Source organism: Abrus precatorius, unplaced genomic scaffold (assembly GCF_003935025.1).
Source record: "Abrus precatorius isolate BTA unplaced genomic scaffold, Abrus_2018 Scaffold7, whole genome shotgun sequence".
Taxonomy (NCBI): Eukaryota; Viridiplantae; Streptophyta; class Magnoliopsida; order Fabales; family Fabaceae; genus Abrus; species Abrus precatorius.
The window spans coordinates 6,969,628-6,982,001 of record NW_020874417.1 but is presented as its reverse complement, the minus strand read 5'-3'; the positions used below and the strand labels follow the sequence as shown (position 1 = coordinate 6,982,001).

General features: G+C 32.9%; 2 protein-coding genes and 2 non-coding genes across 5 annotated transcripts; all 4 read left to right on the top strand.

The window, feature by feature from the left end:
- The first annotated feature begins 2,094 nt into the window (after positions 1-2,094).
- On the top strand, positions 2,095-8,541 carry LOC113870879 (40S ribosomal protein S5). Of its 2 annotated transcripts, XM_027507401.1 has the most exons (7): positions 2,095-2,164; positions 2,254-2,348; positions 2,736-3,007; positions 3,984-4,187; positions 4,310-6,474; positions 7,588-7,736; positions 7,831-8,541. In XM_027507401.1, the coding sequence occupies exons 2-5, from the start codon at positions 2,256-2,258 to the stop codon at positions 4,362-4,364; spliced, it is 624 nt and encodes a 207-aa protein (XP_027363202.1). In that variant the 5' UTR covers positions 2,095-2,164; positions 2,254-2,255; the 3' UTR covers positions 4,365-6,474; positions 7,588-7,736; positions 7,831-8,541. The 2 variants fall into 2 exon arrangements, with proteins under 2 accessions (XP_027363202.1, XP_027363201.1); XM_027507400.1 differs by lacking the exons at positions 7,588-7,736; positions 7,831-8,541 and having other exon boundaries at positions 2,159-2,175; positions 2,216-2,348; positions 4,310-4,619.
- Positions 3,317-3,398, top strand: LOC113873964. The gene has a single exon (XR_003506029.1). It is a non-coding gene; the product is annotated as a small nucleolar RNA Z102/R77 (small nucleolar RNA).
- Positions 3,600-3,682, top strand: LOC113873963. The gene has a single exon (XR_003506028.1). It is a non-coding gene; the product is annotated as a small nucleolar RNA Z102/R77 (small nucleolar RNA).
- LOC113870877 (EEF1A lysine methyltransferase 1) lies at positions 5,503-8,573 on the top strand. Its single transcript, XM_027507399.1, has 5 exons — positions 5,503-5,865; positions 6,316-6,474; positions 7,588-7,669; positions 7,831-7,976; positions 8,302-8,573. The coding sequence occupies exons 1-4, from the start codon at positions 5,530-5,532 to the stop codon at positions 7,974-7,976; spliced, it is 723 nt and encodes a 240-aa protein (XP_027363200.1). The 5' UTR covers positions 5,503-5,529; the 3' UTR covers positions 8,302-8,573.
- Positions 8,574-12,374: the final 3,801 nt, after the last annotated feature.

Sequence of the window (12,374 nt, the reverse complement as noted above, 5' to 3'; positions counted from 1 at the left end):
TAAGTTGAATTAAACAATTACCTTTTTTATTATATAGTTCTATTTGTCGTTTTCCAACTTATATAAAATGTATCCTAAGTATTATTCATGTCTGCTGTCAAAATATCTTGATTTAATGCTTAAATTGTCTATTTATTTTTATTATGAAAGTTTGAAAATAATAATAAATTCATTTTTTTCATTTTTTTCTTCATCTTTTCCATTATAACCTATGATTTCTTGAGAGTCATTTTAAACTAAAATTTCTTAACTTTCATCATTCATGAGTCAACTTAAGCATTAGTGTATTATGATACCATTAAGTTGTTGATAAAATTCAAAGGCTCCTGTTAATTTTTTTTTTATGAATATTCTTGCCACATCCTCGATTGATAAATCTTGAAGGGCTTCTGTTTCTCATTATTGGTTGTGACTTTGTTAAGTCACTCGTGTTTTATTATTTATCAGTCATGCAAGTTGCTATTTATTTATTCTTCGTTGTACTCAAGGATCCTCTAACATTTTCTGAAATTAAGTAATCCTTAAATTACAGCTTTTTAAAAATAAGAGATAAACATTACTTTGTTACTAAACATAATAGATAACATTAAAGAAAAAAAATGGGTTTGAATATATATATTATGTTTAGTAACAAAGTAATGCAAGTCTAAACCGTGTTTTTTTTTGTCTCAAGTCTTTAACCGTTAAATGTATAATTGTTTGAATTCCTAACCAAGTTACACAAGCACAGATTGTAGTTGATGGTCGCCAGGTAATGGGCTAGTCATGGGCTAAGCGGGGGCACATTCAATGTGTGACCATGGAGGTGTTTGACCAAGAAAACAACTATTTTAGGAGGTATTGTCAACGGTGATTTTGCTGTTGTGATTTGTGTGTACAAGTTAATTTGGTTCACAAGGTCCTATGCTAATTTGGGATGAGTGGAGTGGTTGATGTTGGTTCATGGAGTTTTTTAAGAGGGTTATTTAAGAGGGTTATTGGGTCTTTGTGTTTACACAGTTTCAAATCTGTAAATATGTCAGACAAAAAATAATATATATAAACTGTAAATAGGGAGACATTACATATGTATTAGAGCAATTTCACGGGCGACTCCTAAAGCAATTTTATGATGACATGACATTCTTCAACAAAATACCAATTCTTACTAAAACAAGTTTCTTAATGTAAGAAAACAACATCAAACAAGAAAGAGAGAAACAAGCAACATATCATATTACGGATAAAAATATATGGTTATACAACTTTTTAATTGACTATTTTGTACTAATATTTTTTTTTATCACAATCATATTTAATAATGAACACACTTTTGAAGTTTAAGTCAGTTTTACTTTCTCTTCAACATTCTGTTTGATTAGGGATAAATAGAGAAGTAAAAATAAAGTAAAAATATGATTAAAAAATATTATTTATACAAGTAAAAACAGGAGAAAAAGAAGTGAAAATAGTTTATGTTTATTTGAATGAGTATGAAATAAAAAATAAATAAATAAATAAATAAAAGTAAAACTGAAGTGAAAAAGACGTGTTATTTGGATAAAAAATTACGAAAAAGAAAATAGTAAATGATCATAATAATAACATTATTGTAATATTTTTCTAGTAAAAGTTATTTGTATTATTCTATATTTTATATTATATGAAGTACATATCAATATAAAATTAATTAAAATTAAAAACCTCCCTCCCCTCTTTCATTTCTCCCCACTTTTAAGAGCAAGATTCATAAGGTGGGTCTCATCTTTATTTTGTATATTTCTCATCCCTCTTATTTCCACTCAAATAAACTACATTATTTCTGTATAAAAAATAAACTACTTAATTAGCTGCTTTTTAATTTTTTATTTCCCACTCTCATGTTTTTCTCTCTTAAAAATTACCCATAACCATAAGAAACAAAAGTGTAAATATTAGTAGTAAAATACACTAGGCTTCTGTACCCCCCGAAAAAAAAAAACCTGTACATGGCCCATTAGTGAAGGGGATAAAATTACATAATTGCAGAGAAATATTGGGTCGGCCCAAAAATGATTTTATTTAGGGTTTTGATCATTTAATAAATACCCAAATGCGAACAGCAAGTGTCTAGGGTTTTTCTTCTCGCAGTTCGATTCGAGTTACTCCTTCCGCCACACTCTCTGTACCTCCCCAACACCACCAAGTTAGTTCTCTCCCTCTCTCTCTCTCTCCCTCTCTCTAACTCTAACTCTAACTCTAACTCTAACTCTCTTTGTTCAATTGCTGTCGCAGCCATGGCTGAAGTCATCCACGAAGCTGGCACCGTTCCAGATCCTACCCAAATCGATGTCAAGCTCTTCAACCGCTGGAGCTTTGATGATGTTCAGGTACGCCCAAAATCACATCAAATTTTATTAATTAAGATTGAACTAGTTCATAGTTTAATTGTATCTGAATATTTTAAGATAAATGTTTTGTGTTTTAATAATGTATCTTTATTTGTTTTCCTTTTCTTATTAGGTTAACAACGATTTTCTGCTGATTAGTTTAATTATATCATGCAATTTTTTAATTAATTGTGTTTCATGTTTTCTTAGTATTATTGTATCTCAAAATGTTTTTTTTTTTGTTATTAGGTTAATGGCGTTCTCTGCTTTTTAGATGAATTATATATGTATCTTTAATTAATTGTGCTACATTTTTTCTATGTATTGTTATATATTAAACTTAGTTATTTTTTTCGTTTTAAATTTAGTTTTTTAATGTGCTGATAGGTTAACGACATTTCTCTGGCTGATTATATTGGAGTGGTGCCATCGAAGCATGCAACTTACGTTCCTCACACTGCTGGTAGGTATTCGGTGAAGAGGTTCAGAAAAGCGCAGTGTCCCATTGTTGAGAGGCTCACCAACTCTCTCATGATGCATGGTAGAAACAATGGCAAGAAACTTATGGCTGTTAGGATTATCAAGCATGCTATGGAGATCATTCATTTGCTGACTGACCAGAACCCAATTCAGGTCATTGTCGATGCTGTCATCAATAGGTATGTGCTGGCACTCTAAATAGAATATCATGATGTGTTTATGCGTTGATGGATTTGCTTTGAACTTTAAATTGCTATTACAGTTTTGTTGTTGCTTCTGCTGGCAAATTGCGGCTAATATGTAACATGATGTGGTTTGCAATTTAAAACCCCATTAAGAATCTTTTCCTTTTGTAGATTTGTACTGTAGGAAGTTAAGCAGCTTGCCAATGCTGAAATTTCTAGTTTGATTTTGGGAAATGTGTCATTGATTTTATAGATTTGTGGTTTTGAGTTCAAATTTGTGTTTACAGTTGTGTCTGATTTGGAGGATGGAGTGATGATTATTTTTTTCCCTATTGGTTTGATTGCCTGAATGATGGCAGCCTGTATTAGCTCTATATGACCATTCTCCTTGGGACCTTTTGTACTGTTGTGTAAACCGATAATTTGCTTTGGTAATCTTACTGCACCTATATTCTATGTAATATTTTGTTTTTCTGTATGTTTTAATTGTAATTACTTGGAAAGTTCTTACTTCGGGGAATGAAACTCAGGTTAAAGATACTTACCTTAATAAAAAAGTTTTTGACCCAGGACAGTTAAAGTTGGAGAATGACATGATGATTAATTGTTTCCCTATTGGTTTGATTGCCTGGATGATGGCACTTATGTATTAGCTCTATCTGATCATTCTCCTCAATAATTTAAAATAGAATTTTTGTTTGTTTGTTTTAGTGTAATACTTGTTGCTTAAATATATCATGATGGCTCTTCATGTCTTGGGTTATTATCATGGAGGCAAAGTTAGGTTGAAGTGATACTTCACATTTTTCTTGAGCAAATTGTGTTTGCTGGAAAATTTTAATAACATTAATATGAGACTATACAACTGCAGCAATGTGAATATTATTTGCAGTTCTTGATATGATCTGTTGTAAATTTTTTTTTTTTGAATTTTTATTTCATAGTGTATTTATGTCTTTCAATAATTCAGTGGTCCTCGTGAAGATGCAACTAGGATTGGTTCTGCTGGAGTTGTGAGGAGACAGGCTGTGGATATCTCCCCCCTTCGCCGTGTTAATCAGGCCATATATCTTCTAACTACAGGTGCACGGGAAGCTGCTTTCAGAAATATTAAGACAATTGCTGAGTGTTTGGCTGATGAACTTATTAATGCAGCCAAAGGTTCATCCAACAGGTATATATTTAGAGTTCTATCCCTCGAGTGTGCATTTTTTGTTGTATTAAGTCTCTTTCTCTTTCATCATACTTTGTTTTTAATGGTTTTGGGATTGCTTCTGAAAATATTATTCCCTCCAGTTATGCTATCAAGAAAAAGGATGAAATTGAGAGAGTTGCCAAGGCCAATCGTTAAACAGTTCGAGGAAGCAGTATGGTTGACGAGAAAGATTTTGTTTCGATCTTTGTACTTCATTTATTGACCGTGGTTAATTATGTATCTTATGTAATACTTTTGCTGGCTTTTAGTTACCTTTTATCTGTTATGGATGATTTTGTTGCTTGGACGTAAATTTGAGTTCCGAGGACCGAGACCATGAGTTTTAGTACTAGCCTGGTTCATATATTACCATATGATGATTTCATTTCATGGTCGTGTGTTTCCTTTCTAGCCTTGACATGTTTTATTTCTGCCCAAACTTAAATTATAAACTTATTAGGATAGTAAACACTTGTAATTTCAACGTACGGATATTCGAATATTGTAAAGCAGTGATGAGTCTTCTCATGAGCGAGTAATTTTGGGTAGGAGACTCCGATGCGATTTCAAAGATTCCAAATAGGATATGGCTTTTTCCCTAAGCCCTTTTAAAGGGTAAGCTTCATAACGTAAATTTTACCCGGAAGAGGCACAATATTTGAGTAACGGCGTTTCTATTAATATCGTGGGCAAGAATGGGTTGATCATGGATAGTGTGCTTGAGACAGCATTTGATGGATAGTGGAATAAACGATGTCCAATTTTCTTTGGGATAACAAAATGAAAAAAATTACTAGATTTATTTGAGAAATTTAATGTTGAATTTGTCACTCTGGTAATTTCATGAGAATTATAAATATAAACTTGCTAGCCTTTGAGTATTGGACACAATATTTATGAATGTAGACGTGATTAATGTTACCCTCAAGTAAAATCTGGTAACCTTAAAGATTTCGGATTTTTTTTTTTTTTTAACTTTGGGAATGTAAATAGGTTCTTTTAAGATTTTGAAATTATGAGTATATGATTTTTATATATAAAAAATTATTAATGTATTTTGCCATAGTTTTGAACGCATTTAAATCGTAATTTCTAATAAAAATCTTATTGATTTTCAATTAATATTTTCAAGACACTCACTGACAAGACTTAATATACTTTTGTTAATATGCATTTAAACTAGATTTGTTTCATGAACCAAAACAAAATATGGATTGGTTGAGCTTGATGGGCTAGGTTCGGGTTGCAGTAAACCCGGTCCATAAACTATCTCCCTGTAGTGGCAATCCTGCTCAGCTCTTCCCCACACGAGATCGGCAAAATGGAGGAACAAGTCCAAGTGAACCCTAACCCCAACCCTAACCCTAACTCGCTTAACCCACTCAGTGAGTCCTCCGCGTCGCCCTCGTTCGCCGCCGACGACGACGAACCAATTCTGAGTTCTCATACACTCGCCGCCCTCAAAGAATTCCTCGCCGAGCAGCAGAGCCACTCCAATGCGGAGGTTGTTTTGGTCTCCGAGGATTGGAGGTTGAGCCAGTTCTGGTACACCCCTGAAACTGCTAGAACCGTCGCCGAAGAGGTTCTCACTCTCTGCCATGGCCTCCATTCTCGCGTTGCCTGCATTGCTTGCCCTACTCTCTATTGTTATCTCAAGGTTTCTTATACCTTTTCACTTCTCTCCCTTCGAAGTTTAAGTTTTATTTATCTTTTAATTTACCATTTTGCTCAGGTGAGAGTGATTGGTATTGGCCACTGTAAATAGTCAGAACTCAAATGTGTGAAATTAATGTGTGTGAGTTTGAGAGCCTTCCTATATATATGTTTTCCATTCATAATTTTGGTGTGAAATTCACAAGATAGTTTGAACTGTTAAGCAGTGTATTTATAACTCAGATTACGTTTGAAGTCTGTTATTGTAATCTTTTTGATTTGTATATAAGATTGGAGTGTAGGGTATTAACTTAAAGTGGAAGATGTTTACAATAATAAAGTGATTTATTGATTCCTATTGCTCCATCTTTTTTGTTTTTGATCGGTTTAGTGTTTTTCTGTTTGCTTTTGCTGTATTAGTTACATTCCCTTTTTCCTTTCTTCAATATTACAGAAAATGGATCCTAATGTTTCTGTGCAACTTCTTGAGTATGACAAACGTTTTGAGCAATACGGAAGTGATTACACATTTTATGACTACAATCACCCTGTGGTGATACCATCTGAATTGAAGCATTCCTTCAAAGTTGTGGTTGCAGATCCTCCATACCTGGTGAGTATTAATTGCTGAGATTTTACTTGCTGCAAATCGGTGTCTTTTATAACTTTTACTTCCCCTTCTGCTATTTTTGTTTGCGCACTTCACAGAAAACTATAGATGATTTGAGTGGTAGAGGATTAGTTGATTATCATGACTTGTGAAAAAATGAATTTTGCATACCTAGTGTGCAAGTTGTAAAGTAGTTTGAACTTTGAACTGTATAACTTAATTCAGTTAAAACCCAGATGCTATCATATGCGTAGTCAGTGCATATTTTAAAAGCTGTGTATATTTAATTAGGAGTGTACAAATTCCACTACCCGTTTCTTGTTCTAATTTCAGAAATGTAGATCCCAAAAGATTTATTTATTACACATCTAATGTGTTGGACTTCTGTTCAGTTTTTTTCAGCCCTCCCTCGTGTACTTTTTTAAACGTTTTCTGATTAAAAGTAACCACAGTACTATGATATGAAATTGATATTCTAAGTCTGGTAGTTTTGATTGTAAAAATAATCAATATGAAGCAAAGCAAAGCAAAGGCTGAGCTATATAGTACTTAATATCTCTTTCGATGAATTGAATTGCATGTGTCATGGATAGTTAGGGTTCCTATATTTCAGTGTGAACTGTGAACTAATTTTACACCTTGTTTCGTGTATTCTCATGGCTTCTAGCAACGAGGCACCTGTTTTCTCTATTTCTGCATTTCTCACTATTTTCTATGAATGATTGTAATTGTTTGTTGTCAGAAGAGGTAACCATGATTCAAGTGTAAAAGAAAAATCCAGTTTTATGTAAGGCATGAGAAACGTTTTTCCTTCTTTTACAATCTAAAAAGTAAACAAGTCAGATTAATGTATACAGGGTGTTGAGCCAGTTTCGGATGCCCATATAACCTACGTGAAAGCTCTTCCATATTACCTTCAAAATCTACAAATAAGAATGACTGTCGGTGGTGAACTTTTACTCTTTAATTTGTAATGACAATTTTGTCCTTTTAGGGGGAAATAGAAAAGACATAAAGTGTGAGACCTATCTATGAGATTGACAGTATAGATTATTTCCAATTGAAAACACAATGCTCTGGTTGCTGATCATTTTACTCCAATTGTTTTGTTAATAGAGCAAAGAGTGCTTGGAGAAAGTTTCTGAGACAATTCCTTTGCTCATACAACCTGGAGAGTCATTTTTGCTTCTACTTACAGGTACCAATGAAGCTTAACCTGTTGTGTTTTGTATCACTGCTCTGGAAATGATGATTTACTCTCAATGGTATGTTTATGATAAGATAATCAATTTAAAGAATTACTAAGAAATAAAACTCTATCCATGGTTGGGTATTCTAATTGTTGTATTACAACTGTAGGTGAAGTGCAGAAAGAAAGGGCAGCACAGATCTTGGGCTTGCATCCTTGTGGTTTTAGGCCTCATCACTCCAGCAAACTTGGAAATGAGTTTAGGCTGTTCTCAAACTATGACCCTGGAACGAGACTAGGAGGGTGGGAAAAATAGGTACTTTTCTTTTTGTAGCCTTGCATTTGATGTCTCTAATTAGATATCTGTAAAAAGTTGAATATATTTTGCCCTACAGCTGCCCACACACTAATGGAGATGAATGAAAATATAGTCGGAAAAATAAATAAATTTAGGGACAATTTTTTTTTCTATTTTCTTTTTAGTTCACATTTTAATATTTTCTTTCTCCCTTTGTTTTCTTTCTTCTAAAACAATTTCGTGCAACATATGCTATGTAATGTGTCTATGCAACAAAGTGTGGGTCAGTTGTGGATTTTCCAATATGAAAATGATATATAGGCGTATGAAGCTGCAATTTCAGATTTGGTGTCTCGGTGATTGAATGATCTTGTCTGCCACCACGAGGACATTGAGGCTATTCTTCTTCAATTACTTATCAAATACGCACCACATTTCTGTATCATTACAATGACAACAAGCTTGATTTTGACTTTGGTTTGTATGAGTTATCGTCCATTTCTCTCAATTTCTTGTAAGAGGCATAGTTTTAAGGTGTATTAGATTATGAGTTTATAATGGACCTATTAAAATAACTCTCTTCTGATATTTGAAATTTGAACTAAATGTTTGACCTAACCAAGTAAAATGTAATTGTGAGTTATAATGTGCTAATATGGACAATTTCTACATGGAATCTAATCGTGTGGTCCCCAGCCAAGGATTTTTCTCAACATGAGCATCTTAAAGTTAATATACTAAAATATAATGGGTGATTCTAAGGTCCTTCTATTCATTGTAAAAGTAGTAGAATTGCAAAAGTCAAGTTGTTGTATAAGTAAATTTTAAAACAATTAAGACTATGAATTAGATTGTGTTAAATCGATGGATAGGATTGAAACTGTAAAAGTAAAAAATCAGATGAGTAACTTAAATTTGTTAGTCAGGAAGGATAAAAAAAGTAAATAAGAAGCTTATATATTTGGACTGTTGATGAATGAGTATACAAGTTCTTTGTTTTCCTTCCAAGGATGACAGTGTTAACATTGATTATGGTATCCCAAAAAGTTAATCACTGACGTTATTCATGTTGTCATTTAATTGTGTACCGTCGGAGAAGATGAAATGTAGTTTGGAGAAGACAAAAATTGAAGAAAGAATGATATAAATAATGTTGATAAAGTCGTAGTTTGTATGACACTGTAACTCCCTACGTCATTTTCGTTCCAATTGTGATCATCAATTATTACAATGAAGCAACATAAGGCAAATGATACAATGTACGAAATAATGTTCTATGTTACTTGTACATCAGTTTTGATCCACAGCTATAGTAGAAAGTGTTGACATATTTATAAAACGATATTTTCTATATCGGTGCGGTGAGGTAGCGTATATAAAAAGAAGCGAAGATTAACATTTGGTCTTATAAGTCAGTTTTGAGAGAGACTAACATAGAAGTTAAAAATTAACATTAAAAATGCCGTTTGTACATCGCATGTCTCAGAGAACCGTTGCAGAAGAAATATATATAAATAAAATAGTGTAACCATATTAGTTGGCTCCAAACACTGATGTAGTTAATAGTGACATTGTTTTAAACAATGAAAAGTTTGAAGCAGACATAATATTTTGTTGTTAAAATCAGATTAATGCAAGCAAACAAGTGCTAAATCTGAGGAAGAACTGTCGAAGGGTAGCATTTGTTAAGCTAGAAAAGAAAGTAGATTAGGATGAGGAAGAGGAAGACAAAAGAGCTTGGATAAGGCAAGTCAAATAATACCCTTTGTTTGTTTGTAAAATAAAATGGATGTCAGTGGAAATGAGAATAAAAACGAAGAGGTTTGTGTACATTTTGTTTGTTTAAGCGAAAGTTATATCTGATTTACAAAAAGTAATTTGGATTTGTTATAGGTTTTTGTTGATGAATGTAATGTTGAAGAGGAAATTGCAACTTCAGATGAAGTCGATATGAAAAATGACAGGTATGAACATTTATTTGATTTATCCAACATTAAAAATATGAAATTTTTTAGTGTGAATGATTGTTATAAATTTTATAATGAATATGATAAATGAATGGGTTTTGGCGTGAAGAAAAACAAACGTGATAAAAATAAGAACGGAGAAGTTATGTGGCAACAATTTGTCTCTTTAAGTGAAGGTTTTCGAAGACAAACATATCGAAGTTTGCCAAATTAACTTAGGGACCACAAAGCGATGACAAGATGTGGTTGTGAGGTTGAGTTGAAGATACGAAAAGATGTAGATAAAGGGTGCTGGGTAGTTTCACGATTTTTTAGTAATCATAATTATAATTTAGTTGATGACAATTATTATGGAATGCTAAGGTCACATCAAAAAATGGATGATGCTGATGTTGAACATATGCGGACAATGAGAAAAAGTGGTATTCTAACGTCAAAAATATATAACTCATTTGTTAACCAAAGAGGAAGTTATAAGATGTTTGGTTTTGTAAAAAAGATATGTACAATCAGATTGAGAAAGGTAGAAGAGGAGATGATGAGGATGTAAGAGAGGCAAAAAAATTCTTATTATGACTGCGGTTTAAGTATATGAAGTTGTATTGGAGTCATAAAGTAAATTGCAATGAAAGGTTGTTGCATCTTTTTTGGTGTGATGGTACTAGTCAAATTGATTATGCAATATTTGGAGATGTTGCTTTTAATGCTATTTATGAGAGGAATAAATACAAATGTCCTGTGGTGGTATTTCCAGGCATTAATCATTATAAACAAACGTGTATATTTGGGTGTGCTGTTGTGTCTGATGAAAAGGAAAAAATTTATGTATGGGTTCTTCATTAGTTCTTGACAGCAATGAAGGGTAAGTGTCCTAACTGTGTAATTATGATGGTGACGTTTCTATGAGGAATGCTATAAAGAAAGTATTTCCAAATATTCATCATCGATTGTGTGGGTGACATTTAATGAGGAATGTGAGATCAAATGTTCGTAATGAAAGTTTTTGTAAATTGTTTAAGCAATCCATGCTTGGTGATCTTGACATTGAATAATTTGAACAAAGGTGAGCTTCTGGAGTTCAAGAGTGTGATTTAGGAGATAATGAATGGGTTCAAGAACTATATAATAAGGAGATGTGGTGCATTGCTTACATTAGGAAAAAAAAATTTGCTGCATTAAGGACAACCTAAAGATGTGAGGGCCTGCATCTCCAAATTGGTAAGTATGTGAAGTCACGAAATAATTTGAGAGAATTTTTGAAAAATTTTAAGCAGTGTGTGATGAATCCACTTTTTATTATATTTTTACTTACCTTTTTGGTGCTTCTTGATAGAAAAAATGGACTTAGATAGTGCAAATAATATAGAAATTACATTTTGAGTAAATATCATAGGTTTATTAATTTTTGGTTAATTTGCATTTAATTACATAGATATAGATTGCAATTTTAAATATCTTAATAATTTTTGCAGAGTCCCCAAGTTAATTTTGAGAAATCTTGGCCCTTGGATGAAAGTTGCCTCCAAAGTAGCCACTTTTAGGAGCAAAAGTGGCAACTACAGCAAGTTTGGGCATTAAAGGCTCCAAAGTAGCCACTATCAAGCCCAAAAGTGGCAACTCCAGAAGCTCCAGGGACGCCAATTTTGAAGCATTTCTGCGCGTGGACACTATTGGCTCTCATAGTAGCCACGCGCACCAAAGTAGCCACTTTCAGCACAAATAGTGGCAACCCTTCCATCCTGCGCGTGGACACTTTCAAGGCCCAAAGTGGAAACTTTCAAAGGCAAAAGTGGACACTTTGGTGACATGTCATCCACTATAAATAGATTTTAGGAATTAGGGTACGAGACTTTTGACACTTTACACAATTTTCCTTTGCCAAATTGGGATAATTTCTTACGACATTGGAGTTTTGGGTGACAGTCAAGGGTCCTCTATAGGTTTTAATTTTCAATTTCTCTTTTGATTTTTGTTGAATTTACATTAATGATGTTTACGTTCTTGCATTTCTTTCTCTCATTTGTGAAGCCCATCCATATGGAGGGTTAAACTTTCTTGTAATTCCTAGTCAATGCACATGAATCTTGAATTCTTGGGATTAATTGCAATACAGATCTTTCTTTCCTTGAATTTATACCCCAATCTCTGAATGAAATAGAATTTGCATGAAGGGAACATTGCTTAATGAACCCTAATTTACCTAACGAAATTCTAAATCAAAATTGCTTAATTTTGATTAATCCTTGAGGTTGCTTAATCTTAGGGATAGAGATTAGAGCCCATTAAGATGCTTAATTTTAATTGGGATGTTAAAGTTAGTCTTCGCTTGTTAGATTAACTTAATTCAAGGGGAAGAAAGGGGATTATTGAATCATTTGAAAGAATAATGATGGAACTCATTGCTTGACTAGGGATTACTCATTTTAATTGATTGAATTTCATTAAATTT

Coding starts and splice junctions, on each gene's coding strand:
- LOC113870879 (XM_027507401.1), top strand. CDS start 2,256: ATGGCTGAAGTCATCCACGAAGCTGGCACCGTTCCAGATCCTACCCAA. Junction 2,349..2,735: donor GGAGCTTTGATGATGTTCAG/GTACGCCCAAAA, acceptor ATGTGCTGATAG/GTTAACGACATTTCTCTGGC. Junction 4,188..4,309: donor GCCAAAGGTTCATCCAACAG/GTATATATTTAG, acceptor TATTCCCTCCAG/TTATGCTATCAAGAAAAAGG.
- LOC113870877 (XM_027507399.1), top strand. CDS start 5,530: ATGGAGGAACAAGTCCAAGTGAACCCTAACCCCAACCCTAACCCTAAC. Junction 6,475..7,587: donor TTGCAGATCCTCCATACCTG/GTGAGTATTAAT, acceptor TTTTGTTAATAG/AGCAAAGAGTGCTTGGAGAA. Junction 7,670..7,830: donor ATTTTTGCTTCTACTTACAG/GTACCAATGAAG, acceptor TTACAACTGTAG/GTGAAGTGCAGAAAGAAAGG.